The 22,041-nt window shown below is 36.3% G+C and overlaps 1 protein-coding gene across 1 annotated transcript in view; it reads left to right on the top strand.

The window, feature by feature from the left end:
• The window catches only part of Nf1 (neurofibromin 1), a 1,119,557-nt gene that overhangs the window by 916,360 nt on the left and 181,156 nt on the right, over nt 1–22,041 (top strand). Inside the window, exon 48 of the mRNA XM_090400295.1 lies at nt 11,321–11,550. Coding sequence (XP_090256421.1) covers nt 11,321–11,550 — 230 coding nt within the window. The remainder of the gene's footprint in view (nt 1–11,320; nt 11,551–22,041) is intronic.

Below are 22,041 nucleotides of genomic sequence, written 5' to 3'. Positions count from 1 at the left end.
GATATTTCGGCAATGTCACATTGCCATTTTCTAAAGGAACTTACAAAAAGGCAGGTGCACACAGGCACTAACAATACAGTAACTGAGAATGAAGATGTGAAGCTATCGTTCTCCTAGAAGTCCTGACGGTGCCCTCTGGCGGGCTAAGCAGGCTTTCTTGGCCGTTGGGCTGAAGGTCTGCTGATGTATGCCTCCCAAATTTGGGGCAGTCGCATACAACCAAATTTGTTGAGGTTTGGAGAGTTTCTTAGGGCAGAGGCTGATTCCATAAATAATCTTTCGAATTTATATTTGCTCCAGTGTATTATTGTTGCTTTCTTCCACCGTATTCTGTGGCGAGTATCCTGAGCATGGTCTGCAAGACCAGAATAGCTATACTTGTAAAACCGGATGTAGTCCTTGTGTTCAGAAATGCTGATATTCGCTGTCCTGCCTGTTTGGCCAAAGTACGACAGTTTACAACTGCAAGGGACCTGGTATACACCAGGTAGGTCTAGGGGAAGTGGTTGGTCTTTGGTAGAGCGGATAAGGGATGCCAATTTTCTGTAAGGCCTGTAACAGGAGGTGAGGTCATGTTTTTTTAGAATTTTGGTAATTTTTTTCTGAGGTGCCTCGGATGTAGGGAATGGTGATGGGTTTAGAGTAATCTTTTTTGTGGAGGGGGTGGAGGAGGGGGCTGTGGTTTGTAGGTTTTAATATTTTTTGGATTTTTTTTGGGGGGGGTAGCCATTGGCTGAGAAAGTGTTGAGGATGTGATTTAGTTCAGTGTTAAGGGCTATGTCGTTAGAACAGATTAGTTTAGCCCTGTTGTATAGTGTTTTTACCACTCCATATTGTTGTGAGGGGGGGGGGGGGTTGTTGGTGGAAAAAAATATTAAAACCTACAAGCCACAGTCCCCCCTCCTCCCCTCCCCCCCCCACAAAAAAGATTACTCTAAACCCATCACCATTCCCTACATCCGAGGCACCTCAGAAAAAATTACCAAAATTCTAAAAAAACATGACCTCACCTCCTGTTACAGGCCTTACAGAAAATTGGCATCCCTTATCCGCTCTACCAAAGACCAACCACTTCCCCTAAACCAACCTGGTGTATACCAGGTCCCTTGCAGTTGTAAACTGTCGTACTTTGGCCAAACAGGCAGGACAGCGAATATCAGAATTTCTGAACACAAGGACTACATCCGGTTTTACAAGTATAGCCATTCTGGTCTTGCAGACCATGCTCTGGATACTCGCCACAGAATACGGTGGAAGAAAGCAACAATAATACACCGGAGCAAATATAAATTCGAAAAAATTATTTATGGAATCAGCCTCTGCCCTAAGAAACTCTCCAAACCTCAACAAATTTGGTTGTATGCGACTGCCCCAAATTTGGGAGGCATACATCAGCAGACCTTCAGCCCAACGGCCAAGAACGCCTACTTAGCCCGCCAGAGGGCACCATCAGGACTTCTAGGAGAACGATAGCTTCACATCTTCATTCTCAGTTACTGTATTGTTAGTGCCTGTGTGCACCTGCCTTTTTGTAAGTTCCTTTAGAAAATGGCAATGTGACATTGCCGAAATATCGGAAATATCTATTAAAGTATAATTTAATTTATATTCGGATCTACATTGTTTCAATTCCCTAAGTGATTTAGAAATGCATAACCAACGTATAAGCCTGTCTACGAGAATCAATATCATATTAAAAACGAGAATATTAGGAAAGAACTTGACATTGTCAACATCCAGGAATGCGTTAGCAAAGCTAATCTCAGGTAGTATAGTCACTTAAACAGAATGGGCGAAGAAAGATTAGCAAAACAAGTGTTCTCTGCCAGGTTGGCAGTAAAGCGACCCAGAGGAAGACCAAGATATAGGTGGATTGATATGGTACAAAGTGCCTTAGACAATAGAAATATAAGATCTGATAACGTTGGAGTCTTGACAAGTAACAGACTGATTTGGAGGAAAATAGTAGATAGGAAGTTAGTAATGATGTAATTTTTTTCATGTAGTACTATCATATCCTGTACACCCCTTGAGGGTACAGGCAGGAATTTGATGATGATGACTAATTTCTCTCTTATTCCATATATATTTATTCAGTTGACTTCCTACCATACCAGCTTAGTTGATTCTATTGTCTATTTCCATATTTAACTTACCATCTTCAATGAAAATCGCGCCTAAGTAGCTGAAATGTTTTACTTGTTCCACAGGTTCTCCGTTCGCAATGCAGTTAACATTTTCAAAGCTTCTGCCTATTTTCATTGTCTTTGTCTTGTTATTGCTGACCTTCATACCATATCTATTACAACAGTTTTTCAATTTAGTCAGAGAATCTTGTAGACTTCTAGCTGATATATTTAGAAGTATAGCATCGTCCACATAAAGCAAAGAGCTTAGATTAGCATCTCCAATTTTGATATCAGGTTTAATACCACTTTGCTTCATAATGTGAACCATATAGATAATGAATAACAGAGGGGGATAATGTAATCCTTATCTGAAACCAGATTTAAAAGTAAACTATCTTACTGTTCTTCGATTCTAACTGCTGACTTACAACTCAAATAAAAACTAAGTAATACTTGATATAATGCTCCATTGACACCATATAACTGTAGCATTTTGAATAGCTTCTCTCTCTTGGCACCTTGTCATATGCCTTTTCCAGATCTACAAAACTTAACTGCAGATCTTTTTTATATTTCCATGATTTCTCAACTATTTCTCGTAAAGTGAAGATCTGATCGTGACAGCCTCTATTTGTCCTGAATCCAGCGTGTTTGTCACCAAGCACTTTTCTTCCACAATCCTTCTCAACCATTTCTGAAGTATATTTGCGTAAATCTTACCAGGAACACTCAGTAGAGAAATACCTCTGTAATTCCCACATTCAGTTTTGTTTCCCCTTTTTATATATGGGTACTATGAGAGCTATACTCCAATCATCTGGAATTTGTCCCTCTGTCCAGGTCATCTGAACTATACAGTGCTGCCACTGTAAGACTTTTGTACCTCCTACTGCCTTTATATATTTCAGGCCTTTGATGGCTTTTTCTACTTCAAGTATGGATATGTATTCCTAACTGCATCCCTGTTGAGTGTTTTTTTTACCACTATCCTATCACTGCTTTTTCATTTAGCAATTTTTCAAAGTAATTACTCAATACTTCAAGGATATCTTTTTCTCTAGTTTTCTTTAGGTTCTTCAACAACCTCCAGATATCTTGCCACCTTCTTGGTATTTATTTTCAATGTTCTTACCAAAGTCTTCCAATGACTTTTGTTTAGCTAGTTTTATACAGTGTTTAGCTTTCTTACATTTGTCTCTGTATTCTCTAAGAGCACAAGCTGGCTTATTTGCCAGGAACTTTTCATATACTCTTTTCACTCACTGCCTCTTTAACTTCCTTTGTCTACCAAGGAGTTCTGATTTTTTATCCTTGCAGACAACCTCACCACATGCCTCTCTGGGTGAATCTTCAAGGTTTGGTTCCTGTTCTCAAACTCTTTCATTTTTCCTTCAATAACACAGTCAAACACAATTTTTGCTGACTTTTATATGAGACTTGTTTTTTACTAATTTGGGTGCGCCGATTTCAAATATCAAACCCATTTTTCTCTATCATGTCAGGTTTTTCCTCTATGGCATTTTGTTTTTGCTAATTTGTAAGTTTTTGATAGTTTTAAGTAGGCAGTACTATTTAGAGGATAAAAAAAATCGATTTTTTAATATTATTTTCTGAAAGTATATACTTTTAAAAATATGTTCGTAACTTTTTATCAAGAAATTTGAAAAATTCCTGAAGATATAGCCTATTATTCAAAGCGGTGCGCAGATCAGAATCGGAATGCTCACCGCTCTCGCTTGTTAGTAAACGAATAAATGCGTAGGAACCTGCAACGGCACGTACTGGCGCTTTGAATGCGAGAGAGGCCGATAATTAGATACATAACTACTTAACAATATTCATTAAAAATTACAAGAATATTTATAAAAAAATAACAATTTTACTTACACATGAGTTTCAGGGAATAAATTTTTGTTTGTAGCAATTTCTTCTGTGTGTTCTGTTTTGGCAATCCCTTTGAATACTCCAACAGTAGTCGGCCATCGTGTGAGAATCCCATCTTCCTTGGTACTGATCTTCCATAGTTTTTAAGTCTTGATGAAATCTTTTGCCTTGTTCATCACTTACAGCACCTAAATTCTCGGGAAATCTATCAAGATGACTGTATAGGAAATGAAGCTTTATGCTCATGTTGCAACCTAGGCGCTGGAACTTTTCAAGCATTGTTTCCACTAGATCTTTGTAATTGCATGCTTTTTTGTTTCCAAAAAAATTATTCGCAACCATTTCGTTCATAATAAAATTTGGGTCTCTCATTAAAGTATTAATTTGCGGTCCATCAAATACTCCGGCTTTAATTTTTTCATAACTAAGTCGTGGAAATTTTTCATGTATGTATTGGAAACAGTCACCTTGTAAATCTAAAGCTTTAACATACTGCTTCATAAGACCTAGTTTGATGTGTAGAGGTGGAAAAATAATTTTTTCTCTGTCGATTAAAGGTTGATTTATAACATTCTGTTCTCCAACATTTAAGGATATTCTAAGAGGCCAATGTTTCTGACTCCAGTGTTGGTTTCTAGCTCGACTATCCCAGAAGCATAGAAAACACGAAAACTTTGTATATCCTCTTTGAAAGCCAAGTATAAAGTTCACCATTTTAAGATCCACACAGATGATCCAGTTATGGTCTGTATATTTTAATAACTTCAGAACCTTTTTAATGTCCCCATATGTTTCCTTTAAGTGGACTGAATAGCCAATAGGAATTGAGCCATATACATTCCCATTGTGTAGTAAGACATACTTGAGACTTCTGCTTGAACTGTCGATAAATAAACGCAACTCATTTGGATGATATTGCACAACACTCATTTCAGTTAGTAAACCTGACACATTGTTACAGTAAACAAACCCACACTCGTGGTTAAAATATTGTACAAGATTGCTTTCCCTGCTACGATAAAAAGTTATCTTCATATCTTGCTCCAGTAAGTTTTTTTCATTTAATCTTGAAGCTAACAATTCCAATGATTCCTTTGATAGGCCCAAATCTCTTATTAAGTCATTCAATTCCGCTTGAGTAAAACATTGCAGTCCAGAACTAGAAATTAAATTTTCATTGTCTAAATCAACATCCGGGTCTTGCTCCTCAAGAACATCTGGCATATCCTGGTCATGCTCGTTCTCAAGTAAAAGAAATCCTTTATATATTGGCACGGCTATTTCATTGGAATGAGCAACTGGCCAAATTGCTGAGTCGAGATTTGGATACACAATTTTTTTCTTATTCTTCTTGTTATAACCAGAAGTCTGAACTAAACAAAAATAGCAATCATCTACGTGATTTTTTGGTTCACGCCAAATCATTGGAATGCCAAAAGCTAATTTTTGGCGTTTTCCCCTTACTCCACTGTCGTAAATTTTCTACACATGACTTACACACTTTATTTGGAGCCCATGACTTGTCCTGATCTGCAATTTTTATGTCAAAGTATGCAAAGTACACTTTCTTAACGAAATCAGTGATATTTGTCCTTTGACTGGGAACAGTAAGGCTGCCACAAATGTAGCAGAAGGAATCTACACTATTGACACAATTTCGAGTAGTAGACATGATGTATTTTCTTCACTGCCGACTAACATGCAATTAACAAGACAAAAAAAACAGACTTTATTGAAACGTTATAAGCGCTCATCATACTTTCACGATCGATTAACGATTGACTGATTTCGATCGTTCTTTGTCTGCTATGACGCATATAGCATTCATTTGTTTTAGGCAGTTGTCATCGCCTACTTTTCATCACCTAAATGTATTACGTCTGTTATCAGCCTCTCTCGCATTCAAAGCGCCAGTACGTGCCGTTGCAGGTTCTTACGCATTTATTCGTTTACTAACAGGCGAGAGCGGTGAGCGTTCCGATTCTGATCTGCGCACCACTTTGAATAATAGGCTATATCTTCGGGAATTTTTCGAATTTCTTGATAAAAAGTTAGGAACAGATTTTTAAAAGTACATACTTTCAGAAAATAATATTAAAAAATCGATTTTTTTTATCCTCTAAATAGTACCGCCTCCTAAAAACTATCAAAAACTTACAAATTAGCAAAAAGAAAATGCCATAGAGGAAAAACCTGACGTGATAGAGATAAATGGGTTTGATATTTGAAATCAGCGCACCCAAATTAGTAAAAAACAAGAGTCAGATAATAATCAGCAGAAAAAAAAAATTTTTTTGTTGGCCAGTGTAATCTTTGTGTATTTTAGTCTACAGTTCACATCTGAGAGCTGCTCAACTTTTATTCACTTTAAAACTTTCTTACATGTCATTCTTTTCAGTATGAAATTCAATTTTATCCTGCTCAAGACTAAATAGTGATCACTTCCAATTTCAAATCCTCTGTACACTCTGGTGTCCTGCACCAGGGAGAAAACATTACTATCAACAATAACAGTCCATGAGACTTTTCTTATTCCTTGCCTCTTCTCTCCATGTGAATTTGTGCACATTTTTATATTGGAACGTGGTGTTAGTAATAACCAGTCCATGTCCTAAGCAGAAATCCAACAGGTATTTGCCATTATTATTGGCTTTGCTCTTTTCTCCAAATTTTCCCAAAATATTTCTGTATGTCTGACAATCCTTTCCTACTCTGCTGTTTAGATAGCCAACAAGAACAGACTTTTCCTTTTTCATTGTGTCAGTTGCTTTCTCTTAAGCCTCAAAAAAATCCCTGCACTTCTCCCATAGTAGAACCTACTGTGGGACCATAGGCACAAATAAGTCTCATTGTCCAGTCCCATTCTCATATTTGCCCACATTACTCTACATGAGACTGACTGATATTCAAGAAGATTAGCCTCGTATTTTGTGTTGAATACTATGGCTACTCCTCCTTTTCCTTGATTTTCATTGCCTGAATATAACATTTTGTATTTATTGCTCAGAAAGATTTCACCAGTTTTGGTCTTTTTTGTTTCAGTCACCCCTATTATGTCGATCTGGTACTTATGTAATTCCTCAGCTAGCTCCATTTCTTTGCCATTGAGGCTTCATATGTTGATAGTACCGATCTTTAACTCTGGTGATGTTGAGTTGGAGTTTGTTTTCAGATTTGTTCCAGTAGCTGACTTTTCGCTGTTTGCCCTGGTTTCCTGGCGAAAACAACGGGAGCCTTGTTTAACCAGGCAGCACCCCAGCCGGCATGAAATTCTGTCATGTTGTACCATCATTTTATATTTTGGTTTAAGTCAATAAGAATACAATTTAGTCAGCTAAATCCCAAATTGCCAACCCATCCTTGTTTCTTCTGTATCCAGGTAGATACCTAACAGGGTGCACCATGAGAAGATAAGGATTGGACATTAGGTCAGAAGCTCTGGTCAGTTCTCCGCATTCCTTTAAAGGCTATGTGGAGGTCTCCTCTCAGTTATACAGCTTTGATCCTTAAGCATGCCCCGTTGTATTTCTGTTTAAGTTACGACAGTGAGATATTGTTGAACTATTTTATTTTGTAATACGTTCTGGTTATTTCTCCTTTATAAACAAATTATATCAACAAATTGAAGGAATAGCCATGGGCAATTCTATTTCGCCTACTGTTGCCAACTTCTTCATGGAACACTTTGAACAACATATTTTTAAAACTTTTCACGTGCACGTATACGCTGGTACAGATATATGGATGATATTTTTATAGTTTGGAATGTCTCTTCTTCTGAGTTACAGCAGTTTCTTTCTAAATTAAATTCACTTCATTCCAGGATCCAGTTCACCTTAGAAGTAGAAGCAAATAAACTATTAGCCTTTTTAGATCTTCTAATTATTCTTCAACCAGATGTTATCCTATATTGTGGGAAGTTTTTGGTATTGAGACCACATTGTTATTTAAAGAAAGAGTCTGTGAGATTCATTGCACTTGTGGCATTTTTTATGTAGGCCAAACAGGAATGTCAGGAGAGATCTGCATGTCTGAACACGTAAAAGACATGAAAAAAGAAGAGAGCATAAATCAGGCCTGGCATACCACACAACACTACTGACCATCAAGTACTTTGGCAACAAACAAAAATGTTGTATACTGATCGTAACTGTTTTACAAGAAAATTTAAAGAAGCTTTGCAAATACTTAGGATCTCTACACATTGCAATAAAAATCAAGGCCTAATTTTACATCAAGTATGGTTTGCTTTCATCAAAATTTTAACTACCAAGGATATAGCATGCGTGATACCAACAACTATCAATGTTCCTGTTACATAGAGTAACGAATTTACCATTTGTATTCTGGTTTATCATTTATATGTACAGTTGTGAAGCTATCAAAAACATATAATGTGTGTAATTAATTGTTAATAGGCTTTTGTAGTGTAAAACTTTTATGTATCAGTACCCCTGATGATGTAAGTTTTATGCCTACGAAACTTGGTTGGGTTTTAAATGCTTATTTTTATTAAACTTTATATTTACATAATAATGTGGTCTCAGTACCAGACAAGAAAACTTCCCACGGAACTGCTAAACCACAGAAACTTGCATTTGCAGGTTGCCTTCATTTTTAAGTTTTTCAATAGAATATTCATACAGGCTGTTATATCCACACTGAATCTCATCACCAGTTTAGTCAAAAGGCTGGAACTATTAAGACTTTAGTACATCATTTCCATTCTTTATATTCTTTAGGTGAACTTTTACAGAAAGAATTAAGACATTAATTCCACCTCTTTATCTAATGGTTTTAAGGATTGTGTGGAAGCTTTTTACATCTTGAAATATGGAAGAATAACTCGCATTCAAAAGTTTTAAAACCACTGAATATTTTTGTTACATTTCGCCTCATCAGAAAAATCTCCACCTTTCTCGCTTCTCATAAAGAAAAGCTTCCACCTCTCAGTTATCCAGAAATCTACCAGATTCCTTGCTCTTGTGGGTTATCTTATTCATACAAACAGGAAGATCTGCTGTTATTCATTTAGAGGTACACAAGTCTTATATTAAATACCATAAGCCTGAACAGTCTGGGCTTGCAGAACATGCTATTGATACTGAACATAGAGTTCATTGGAACCAGAAAAATGTCCTTCATAAGAGTCATTTTCTCATAGAATGTACTTACAGAAATATGTGAAACTTTACAAATTAAAGATGCCAAGAAATAATTATGTTCTCGTTTCATCCTTTATTCAAGTGTAAGCAAACAAAGTTCAAATATAAAGTCACTTCACCTCAGTTGTCTTAGTATCTCATAATGCAACACACATCTCCTTGCAGACATGTATAATGCTATGCATTATAGGTAGGACCACTACCCAGACTGGTTTTTACTTTATTGATGTCTCATCATTGGGAGCCAGATCCAGAAGTGATCTTGCCATCTTTAATTTATAGTATAACCAAGTGAAAAAACTTTCAACATGTGAAACTTTACTTCATTGTCCTAACTTAAACAGATCCAATAGTCTTCGTCTATCCCCTTTGTGGGAGATAATACCTTTTAAATCTGCTAATCTTTCTTAACTTTATTTTGTCTGTGTGTGTGTGTGTGTATACACACATGCATATATATATATTTTTTTTTTATTTTTTATTTTTTTAAATAAATTAGGAAATTATTGGCCATTTTTAATAATCTTACATTAGCTACTCAGGTGGTGCTTTTTTAGAATTGGCTGTTATTGTTTAATTGCCATTCTGTGATCCTTAGTCGAAAATTCTATGTTAATAAAGTTTTTTACATGAGTTAATAAAGATTTTTACATTTTTATAATTCTTTTCATTATGCCAACTCATGGTATTTCGTTATCAGAAACATTTGCAGTCTAGTGGACACTGAAGCAGAAGAGAGGAGGTTATGCTTGTCACACTCCATTTAGGCCACATTCATCTCAAACATTATAGGTAGGAGTTGAAAGGAATCTAAGAGTAATAGAGAATTGAAGTTAAGCAGACTTCTTGTCAAAGTTAATCACAGAATTGTTGCTATAATGCAAAGAACATCGACAAGTAAGAACAAAAAGATGATAACATTGTTGGATAAGGTAGTCTTACTGTGCAGAGAAATCCAGATGTGGATTTCTCTGCACAGTAACATGCTGTCAGGGGGAAAAAAACAATTCCAATGCACATTCATGCACAAAAAAAAAAAAAGAAGCAAAATAAATTGCTAAACTATACAACAGTTACTGGAACAAGTCATGTGAAAAAGTAGGAAAGGTACTTATGATTGTATTAACAGAAAAAATATGGAAACTTCCATCAGTTTCCTTATTCTAGTGAACTGATTTCCTTGAAAAAAAAACCAAAAGGATCTTATTGGTTTTTAAAGAAAAAACAGAGACATAGAAATGATTTTTATATAGTGAAAATATAGCATATAAAAATTAGCATAATTTCATGTGTTTGTTATCCCCTACAACCTGTTGCTTGGCCTACAAGGAAAAGAAGGTAGTGGCTGGAAATTAAACTGTAAAGAAATAGTCTGTTTTTATAGAAACACCTACTTCAGCAAACAGCAGTATTATTACTTTATTTCTTTTCTTGAAATCATAAATTGGAATTCTTCAAAATGAGCAATAAAAAAAATAAAAAACTCCCTCACTGTCAGAAAGCAACTAATCCAGAAGTGATCATTTAACATCATTTTCTGTTTGTGAAAAGAATAACATATTAAAACTTTAAGTATGCTATCAAACCATATATGAATTTTGCAAGAAAAGAAAGAAATTACTCAAGTGACATTTATTTCAGTAAATGTTATTTAAAATCATGTTTTTAAATAAATGTAAAAGTACTCCTGCAGTTTTTTATTTAAAAGTGTGTCTTTACTAACAGTCTTGAAAATGGCTAGAGCTTATTTGATTAAAGCATGCTCATTTAGAAACTCAGTTTGTAAATTGTAAAATTTAAATATATGTATCAATTGTTCACATATTTTTTGGCAAGTTTTTCACTTGACTGAGTAAATATTATGGTATACAAGAAATCATATTTTTATCCATGTTAAACCAGTGTGTTATGCTGATAAAATGTACTATTATGAACAAACAATACTTAAAAGACTAATATAAACAAGTATATTATGGCTAAGAAAATAAACACTTCTAAAATGTTTGTTATTTATAAATCCATAATTTGGGACATCTGTTTTCATTATATATGTTGATTTGAAAAGTCCCCTTACAAATAATATCTAAGCATTTTTAATTCATGTACACATTAATAAAATTGTATATTTTATAATTTTAATAGAAACACAAAGGGTTCTAAGACTTAGTCTAGATGAGTTTTCTCTTCCAAAATTCTACCTTTTATTTGGCATCAGCAAAGTAAAGTCTGCAGCTGTCACAGCATTCCGTTCCAATTATCGACATGGTGATCGACACGTAGACCGATCGTTTACTTGTTCATCTGGTGACCAAGAGCACATGCCCTTAGCATCCTTAGAAATTATCACTGATGCTCTCCTGGAAATTATGGAAGTATGTGCAGATATTTATTTTATGAATTGTATTATTTTAAGTCTGGGCAAGTTAAATAAGAAAATGAAAAGAAAAAATCATTTCTAAAACTAAATTTATTTTGAACCAAAGGTATCTCCAGTTTTGAAAGGGAGGAATTAAATTTATTTTATGTGAAGCTTAACGCTGTTGAATATACTTGTTACATATACAGGGTGATTCAAAGGTCACACAGATTTATAAAATGAACTTGAATTTTTCAATATTAGTGACAATCTTTATAGAACTGAATTGCTACAAACAAAGCTTATAACCATATCTTTACAAAGGCAAAAATAAATAACATTACCAAAGCAAATATTCAAATGGTCACCTCATTCTTGAACACAGGCATGTGATCTTTTTACCAAATTGGAGGCAACTCTTCAAAGCATGGAATTACTGGCTGCTCTGATTGCTTCAGTGATGTTTATCTTCAGTTCATCAATTGTGAGGATTATTTTATACACTTTACCTTTCAGGTATCCCTAAGAAGAAAGCTGGAGGTGACAAATCTGGTAACCAAGGAGGCAAAAGTCCTTCAAAAATCAGTCTGTCATCAAAAAACTCCTGCAAAAATTCCAGTGTTTCATTTACTGTATTGCAGGTGGCACCATCCTGCTGAAAACAGTAATCATATTCTTCAATTTCAAGGAGAGCCTTGAACTGGGTTGATGTCTTAGTATAGTGCACTGTTCAATGTAATCTCAAAGAAAATGGTTCCGACAATGCGACAGTGTGTTACTGCACACCACATCATGCTCTGATTTTCAGAGAATGCAAGGGGGCATTTCATAGAAAACATTGTCCAGCTCATGAACTCCATTTTCTTTAAAATAATTGAAATATCACTTAAAGTACACAACACGTTTTTTTTTTCCTTATCTAGTAGCTTCAGTTCCTGAACTAAGTGTGAACACGGCATGGACGAAGCTTTAATTGTTTGATGGCTCTCTAGATACTGCCATATAACCTACCTGTCTGTGCAGCGAGTTCTCTAAGACACTTTGAAGGTGAACATTGGAACATGTCGTGTACCACAGTCACTTTAGTCTCAGTCAAAATGGAAGGTCTTCCATGCTGCTGTTTGTCTGTAACTGATCCAGTTTCCTCACAGCATTTGATTAATTTCATAATAGTTGAATTTTGAAAAACAACATAGTCAGGGTACTTCTGATGAAACTCCTCCACAACGTGGCAAAATAAATTCCAATATAACAACTGGTTGCTCCTGGAAAAGTATCTTTTTGTTTTCTTCATAAACAAAACAATGCAATGGATGCCCAGTACCAACACATGGTGGATAGATTACATCATAGTCACCAATAGTCCTAGGGTGCCATCTATAGACAAAATGAATAATATTTGAAACAATTTGATTCAGCTCAAATTCAGCTTTGATGTGTGTGACTTTTGGATCACCCTATAGAATTATTGCCAAATGTTTTTTTGTATCATCATCATCATGATTTTCAAGGATTTAGATCTAGAGTGGCCTGTTCTCACCTTAAAATTCATCGTTGAATTGCTTTAAAGGGCTTCCTTGTTTTCTTTTTCCTAATGGTTTGTAATTTAAGGCTTGTTTTGGTAATCTTTCTGTTTTTATTCTTTCAACATGTTCCATCCATTTATATATATTTTTTTTTTTCTATTACTGCTTTGTGGTTTAATTTTTTTCATAATTTCTTCATTTCTTTTGTGATCAAATAGAGTATATTTTGCAGTTTTTCTCATAAACTTCATTTCAGCTGTTATTATTTCTTTGTTTGTCTTTTTGTTTTATTGTCCAGATTTCACTTCCATACAATAGGACTGGTAGGGCTAATGTATGGAAGTGAACTGGGTTAGGTTGAAATATAGAGTTTCAAAAATCACGTTATCTGTTATTATTTTAGTTATTATTAGATCTTTTAAAGGCCATCGTTTTTGATTTTTCTGTTGATATTATCATTCCATAATCTTTAGCTGTTTCATTTAAATTTAAAATATCTGTCTTCAGAATTTGTAATTATTATTTGATCATCAGCAAAAAGGCGAGTGTTTAAGTTAACTGTAGGAAAAAGTTTTTTGTTTTATAGAATAAAGAAATTATGTTATTATTTTTAGATTTGTTATAATCATCCATATGCATGCATTATGTTCCACATAAAGCTATTTGCTAAAGCATTTCTTACTATGAAAAGCATATCTGCTTGGAGCATATGTGGTTTTTCATGATGTGAAAAGCATTATCATGTAGATCTATTTCATGCTTTAACTTTTACTGGAATCCTTGCCAGCAAGTGAGTAATGTGTAAACATTTTTGAGGACACTGTAAATTAAGTCAGTAACTGAGAGATTTCACATAATCTATAAAGAAGTGGAGAACCAGTGTTCAGTCCACATCTTATGCTGCATCCTCTTAGTAGGCATCCATTTCATCTGTTGTATTAATAGATATCCCTTCACTTCTAAGCATGCCAAATGGGTGGAAGAATGAAAAAGAGATTCAGAAGATCAAAGCAGAGAACATCTCATTTCAGGAGGCAAAGAGGAACTATACCATAATAATGTCTAGTGAAAAGTCATTTTATTTTGACTTGTACATCATTCCTGAACTATTTTTTGCATTTTACTAAAAAGAAGATAGAATGACAGAATTCAAGAATGAACTGCTTGAACTCCAGAAAATACACCAAAAATGATCCCGATATATGATAACCCCATTAGTCTAGAAAACAACTGAAAGAGACTGCTCGAAGAGAAATCTGAGATACCTCCACAGAAAAAAATGGATGCCTTAGTATCCCCACAGGAATCCAAAACACACATTCCTGGAGAGAAAAACATGGATGCTAGCCATCCACATTTCCTCAAAAAAAAAAAAAATCCAAGACATAAAGAAAGAAAGAAAGCATAGTGTAATCAAGAAGCCAGACACTCCACCAAATGGAAATAATTAATGCATTCTTAATCATTCATCTGTTTGCTATCTGTCTATCATCTTGCACTGATATTTCTCTGAACGACTGATGATCCAGGCTTGCATTTGCTACCTTGTTCTTATTATGTCTGGGTTAAATGGTTTCAGTACTGTGTAGGTAGTGCAAGCATTACCTAAGGATGAATTATTGAGATGAAAGATGTTCAGTAATAACCTTTCCCTCTTAAACACAGGCAGTAACACTTCTTTCTGTATGCCTACCCAGTCATGCTGTGCTGTTGATCTGTCTTTTCATCTGAGCCCATACATGAGAGGTTGATTAATCATGTAGTATGTTAGTACTGTGTATGGGTAGTGGGGGGTTGGGAAAGGAGAAGCTTGTTTACAAGCTTCTCCTTTCTCAACCCTCTTGTTTACAAACTTCTCCTTTCCCAAAGAATACAGTAGTATATTGTATTCGTTGGAAAACACATAAGGGGGTGGGAGACTGTTCCACAATACAGCAGTAGCAGGGATGAAGGAGGAGGAAAAGAAATTTGTTCTGTGGGTTTCAAGGCATACTGTGAAGGGATGTTGGGCAGCAGCTGTGCACAGGCTTAGTACTGTGCGGAGGAATTCTCAATGCTATTTCAGATTTCAGATGGTCATTGAATACACAAATTGCAGAAACTATGTCTATGCAAAAGGAGGAGGAGTGAGGTGATAAGAGTTGGGTCATTAATAAATCTAAGTGGTCTCCTTTGTATTAAGTCAAGCATTTTGAGGGAGCTCTTAGGGCCCCCCCCCCCTCCAAACGTGAGAGTAGTATTCAATACCTGGGTGGATTTGTCTAACTAGAATTTCTCTATTGCCCAAGATGTTACTTCACCTCTGAACAATAGAGAAATCCTAGTTTTTTAGATGCTGAAGATGCAGTGGTTATGATATGTTTATGCCAGGAGAGGCTTGATGCAGGGTGATTCCAAGAAGAGAAATCTCATCTTGTCTGAATATTTGAATGTTGCCAAAGATGATACTGGGAGAAAATGGTTTTTTGTGTGAGAAATAAGACAGAACTGGGTTTTACTATTATTGACGTTGACAAGGGGTGCTTAAGGGTCAAAGCTGTATAACTGAGAGGAGACCTCCACATAGCCTTTAAAGGAATGTGGAGAACTGACCAGGACTTCTGACCTAATGTCCAATTCTCACCTTCTCATGGTGCACTCTGTAAGGTATCTACCTGGATACTGAACGAACGAGGATGAGCTGGTAATTTGGGATTTAGCTGACCAAATTGTATTCTTATTGGCTTAAACCAATATACAAAATGATGGTACAACCTGACAAAATTTCATGCCGGCTGGGGCGTCGCCCGGTTAAACAAGGCCCCCGTTGTTTTCGCCAGAGAACCAAGGCGAACAGCGAAAAGTCAGCTACTGGAACAAATCTGAAAACAAACCCCAACTCAACATCACCAGAGTTAAAGATCGGTACTATCAACATAAGAAGCCTGAATGGCAAAGAAATGGAGCTAGCTGAGGAATTAGATAAGTACCAGATCGACATAATAGGGGTGACTGAAACAAAAAAGACAAAAACTGGTGAGATCTTTCTGAGCAATAAATACAAAATGTTATATTCAGGCAATGACAATCAAGAAAAAGAAGTTGTAGCCATAGTATTCAACGCAAAATACGAGGCTAATCTTCTTGAATGGCAGTCAGTCTCATGTAGAGTAATGTGAGCAAATATGAGAATGGGGAACTGGACAATGAGACTTATTTGTGCCTATGGTCCCACAGAAGGTTCTATTAAGGGAGAAGTAAAGGGATTTTTTGATGCTTTAGAGAAAGCAACTGACACAATGAAAAAGGAAAAGTTGGTTCTTGTTGGCTATCTAAACAGAAAAGTAGGAAATGATTGTCAGTCATACAGAAATATTTTGGGAAAATTTGAAGAAAAGAGCAAAGCCAATAATAATGGCAAATACCTGTTGGATTTCTGCTCAGGACATGGACTGGTTATTACTAACACCATGTTCCAACATAAAAATGTGCACAAATTCACATGGAGAGAAGAAGAGGCAAGGAATAAGAAAAGTCTCATTGACTATGTTATTGTTGAGAGTGATGTTTTCTCCCTGGTGCAGGACACCAGAGTGTACAGAGGATTTGAAATTGGAAGTGATCACTATTTAGTCTTGAGCAAGATAAAATTGAATTTCATATTGAAAAGAATGACATGTAAGAAAGATTTAAAGTGAATAAAGGTTGAGCAGCTCTCAGATGTGAACTGTAGACTAAAATACACAAAGAGTATTGAAGAAAAAATGAAAGAGTTTGAGAACAGGAACCAAACCTTGGAGATTTAGTGGCAAGCCTTGAAGAAAACCCTGATTAATTCAGCCAGAGAGGCATGTGGTGAGGTAGTCTGCAAGGATAAAAAAATCAGAACTCCATGGTGGGCACAGGAAGTGAAAGAGTCAGTGAAGGAAAATAAGAAAGCTTATCAAAAGTTCCTGGCAAATAAGACAGCTTTTGCTTTTAGAGAATACAGAGACAAATGTTAGAGCGAAACAATGCGTAAAACTAGCTAAACAAAAGTCATGGGAGGACTTTGGCAAGAACATAGAAAATAAATATCAAGAAGGTGATAAGATATTCTGGAGGTTGTTGAAGAAGCTTAGAAATGGAGGAAAGAGTGCTGTAAAAGGAGTTAGAGATGATAAAGGTGACATGAAAATGGGAAAAAAAGATATCCTTGAAGTATGGAGTAATTACTACAAAAAATTTAAAAATGAAACAAGCAGTGATAGCACAGTGGTAAAAAACACTCAACAGGCATGCAGTCAGAAATACATATCCATACTGGAAGTAGAAAAAGTCATCAAATGCTTGAAATGTGGAAAGGCAGCAGGAGTAGATGATATTCGACCAGAAATGCTGAAGTATGGTGGTATAAGAGTCTTACAGTGGCTGCACTGCATAGTTCAGAAAGCCTGGACAGAGGGACGAATTCCCAATGATTGGAGTAGAGCTCTCATAGTACCCATATATAAAAAGGGAAATAAAACTGAATGTGAGAATTACAGAGGTATTTCCCTACTGAGTGTTCCTGGCAAGATCTATGTAAGTATACTTGAGAAACAGTTGAGAAGAATTGTGGAAGAAAAGCTTGGTGAAGAACAAGCTGGATTCAGGCCAAATAGAGGCTGTCAGGATCAGATCTTCACTTTACGACAAATAGTTGAGAAAGCATGGGAATATAACAAAGATCTGTATATAAGTTTTGTTGATCTGGAAAAGTTGAAAGCTTATTTTTCACTTGGTTAGAGTATAATAAATTTAGTTTAATCCTTTATCCAAGTGCGAGCAAACACAGTTTGCGCCTGAAAGTATCTTCAGGTAAGGTGGTACAACACAAGGGCAACTCGTTGGAAAGGTGGAGCAAGCTACCAACACTCCTGTCTCAGTATCTCCTATAATTTCAGATACTTTCAGGCGCAAACTGTGTTTGCTCACACTTGGATAAAGGATTAAACTAAATTTATTATACTCTAACCAAATGAAAAATAAACTTTCAACATATTTCTCTAAATCCAGATTTAATTTATTAAAAAAGGGTGGCACACCATTTGGCAACTCCTATAGGTAGAAATGACCTGCTAATGCTTCTGCCTGGTGTCTCAACTTGGGCCTGGCTCCCACTGAAGAGACCTCAATAAAGGTCGAAACTAGTCTGGGTAGTGGCCCTTCCTTTAATGCATAACATTAGACATATCTACAAGGAGATGTGTTTTGCATTATAGGAGATACCGAGACAGGAGTGTTGGTAGATTGCTCCACCTTTGCAACGAGTGCCTGGTGTTGTACCACCTTACCCCAGTCCTGAAGATACTTTCAGGTGCAAACTGTGTTTGCTCACACTTGGATAAAGGATTAAACTAAATTTATTATGATCTAGAAAAGGCATATGACAAGGTGCCCAGAGAGAAGCTATTCAATATGCTACAGTTATATGGTGTCAATGGGGCATTATATCAAGCAATACTTAGTCTTTATTTGAGTTGTAAGTCAGCAATTAGAATTGAAGGAAGTACTTGAAGATGGTTTAATATTAAATCTGGTGTGAGACAAGGATGTACATTATCCCCTCTGTTATTCATTATCTATATGGATCACATTATGAAGGAATGTGGTATTAAACCTGATATCAAAATTGGAGATGTTAATGTCAGCTCTTTGCTTTATGCGGATGATGTTATACTTCTAAATAAATCCGCTACGAGTCTGCAAGATTCTCTGACTAAATTGAATAGCTGTTGTAATAGATATGGTATGAAGGTCAGCATTAAAAAGACAAAGTCAATGAAAATAGGTAAAATTGTTGAAAATGTCAACTGTGTTGTGAACCGGGAACCTGTGGAACAAGTAAAACATTTCAGCTACTTAGGCATGATTTATAGTGAAGATGGTAAATTAAATATGGAAATAGACAACAGAATCTACAAAGTTGGTATTGTAGGAAGTGAATTGAATAAATTCATATGGAATAAGAGAGAAATTAGTCGGAATACTAAATTAGCTGTATTCAAGACAGTGTTTAAACCAGTTTTAACTTATGGATCTGAGATCTGGTTCAGAAGTAAAACACTTGACCAAAGACTAGAGACCGCAGATATGAGAGTCCTGAGAAAGATTAGAGGCCTGAACAGATGGCATCAATGTCAGTGGGTGAGACACAAGGTGCTCTTCTATCATTCGCCTTTGTTGCTGCTATGTTTGCTTTGCACTTTAGGCATAGTGGGTGCTTGCACATGGCTGAATTTTAATTGAAAGTATAACTGACTTGATCACTAAGTACTTACAGGTTGCACAGAAGTAATTGCCTTCTTAGTACCCGCTGTTGTGATTTCCGCTTATTGGTTAATTTGAACAAAAAACACTTATAATGACGATAAAATGTGGGAGCACAAGTTGAGAGTGGGAAGTAGAAAATACCATCTCTGTTATCATTATTCTATCATATCCATCTTTCGCAGGAGGAACCATGTAACTCCATCAAGAATGTGAGAAAAAAAATCAGGCTGACTAGCAATGATATTTGGGTCATTTGTAGCAATGATATTTGGGTCGTCTGGTGTCGCACTGATTAGATCGTTGACTTGTCGAGAGCTCCTGAAAAGATTAGTAGTATTTTGTGTTAACATTAGAAATTTTACTAGAATTTTAAGTAGTATTGTTTGCTTTTTGTTTCTTGGTGTGTCTATGCAATTTTTGTGTGTTTTCTGTTATTTTAATTATTAATTTTAAGATAAGATAGCGTACATATGGCACCGATAAAGAAAAAAATGGTGGCCAGGTCGCCATGTTTGTTTAAGAGTTTTGATGTAAACGATTTTATGCATTGTGTCGTCTGTGAGATGTATGCCTTGTGAAGAGCGGTGGGAGTCTGGTTAGAAAATGATAATGGAATTAATATGTGCAGAAAATGTAATGTAAAGAGAATGAGGATTTCGTGTTTCGTGTGGCGAGAGTGATATCGTTAACGATAGTCAGAATGTAGAAAATGGCGGTGTGCTAGAGAATTGTGTGGTAATGCCAGATAGGTGTGAGAGCGTCGTTGAAAGTGTAAATGAGGGTAGAAATACAGAAAGAATGGATGATTTGATTGATAATGAAAATGGTGAGATAAATGCGAGTAGTGAAATTGCCCGTTTGAACGGTGCGATACACAGAGCTAAAAGGCAACTGGAGCGTATGGAAAAATGTGTGCTGAACATACCGACAAATAACCGGCGAAAGTCTGTGACGGCAAATAATAGAATGTTCGTAAACATCAATAAAATGAAGGAGCGAGTGCTATATGGGGATTCGCTATTAAGAGGTGTAATAGTTGAGAGTTTAACGAAGTCGTACCAGCCAGGTGCGAATATAAAGGACGTCAGTGAATCTATTCGACTGCAAAAACAGAGGGTGAAAGAGATGATAATCGTGGCAGGAACAAATGATTTGAAAGAGGACAAAATGGAAATGATAGAGGATGTGAGGGAATTATTTGAGGTAGCAAAAGAGAAGAGTGAAAGAGTTCGGATGGTGAGTATCTTACCGCGGTATGACAGTGAAGTGTTTAGAAGGAGGGCCATAATTGCCAATGACTTTATGCGTGGGTTATGCATGGAGAGTGGTGTGGAATGAGTTCGATGCGCGAAAGGACTTATATAAGATGGATGGGTACATTTGAATGGAGTTGGTGTACGGAGACTTGAAAAAGTGTTGATGAATGATGTGGAAGTGGATGTACAGACTCAGGGAAACTAGATTTATTAAGGGGGGGGGAGTCGATATGCAGACTTTAGGGAGGCAGTTGAGTGTATGAATGGGATAGTTAGTATAAGGCATCAAAGTAGGGATAGGACAAATGAGCTTCTGCAATTCATGTACACTAATGCCAGGAGTATTAGGAACAAGAAGGAAGAGTTTTTAGCCATGGTTGGCACTTCCAGGCTACAGGTTGTTGGTATTAGTGAAACATGGCTAACAGAAGATGATAACGCTAGTGGGATTGAATGCGATGGGTATAGCATGTTCAGGAGTGACAGGGTGAATAAAAAGGGGGGAGGAGTGTTATTGATGATAGCTGATGAGCTGCAGCCAAGGAGTATAGAAGTTGAACTGCAGGATAGAGAAAAGAGCACATTTGAGGCTGTTTGGTGTGAGATAGAATCTAGCAGAACAAAATATACAATTGGGTGCTGCTATAGACCAGGTGATGGAATAGATGGTGGGGATAGTATGCATAGGCAAATAGAAGAAATGAGTGGAAGGAGGGTAATTATTATGGGTGATTTCAATTATGGTAACATTGACTGGAAAGAGGAGAGGGCACATGGGAGGAAGGAATTGGATTTTATGCGGTTATTAAGGGACAACTATCTACGGCAACATATAGTGGAAAATACCAGGGGGCAGAGAGTGCTGGACCTTGTAATTGCAACTGAGAATGTGGCTGTAACGAACATGACCATGTTGCCACCAATTAGTGAGAGTGACCATAAGGTCATGACTTGGGAGGTGGCTAAAGGAGTGGAATTTACAATTAAGACAGGGTACATGTGGAATTACCGGGATGGTAAGTATGACAAGCTTAGGTGTGTGCTTGGCTCAATGCCATGGCATGTAAAACTGCAAGGGCTGGATGTTAATAGTGCATGGGAGGTGGTTAAGAACTGTTTGCAGGAGGCAATGGTTGACTGTATACCAAGAGTCCGAATAATAAATCAGGTAGGGGTTAAATGGATGAATAACACTATTAAGCTTGAGCTGCAAAAAAAGAAACAATTGTGGAGGGAATTTAAGGAGAAAAGTGACCATCAGGCGCAGGAACAGTATAAAGCTCAGGCCAGGATGGTAACAAGGGTGGTAAGAAAAGCAAAAGCAGATTACGAAAGAAAATTGGCCATGCAGGCTAAAGAGAATCCCAAACAGTTTTTTCAATATGTTGCAAGTAAAAGGAAAAATGCTCATGGTAGAATGATCTTAAAAAATGCTGAGGGTAGGGAGGTAAC

This window comes from Typopeltis vanoorti, chromosome 11, assembly GCF_054136105.1.
Source record: "Typopeltis vanoorti isolate ZY-2024b chromosome 11, IOZ_Tvanoo_1.0, whole genome shotgun sequence".
NCBI classification, from domain to species: domain Eukaryota; kingdom Metazoa; phylum Arthropoda; class Arachnida; order Uropygi; family Thelyphonidae; genus Typopeltis; species Typopeltis vanoorti.
This window is presented reverse-complemented; position numbering and strand designations above follow the sequence as displayed.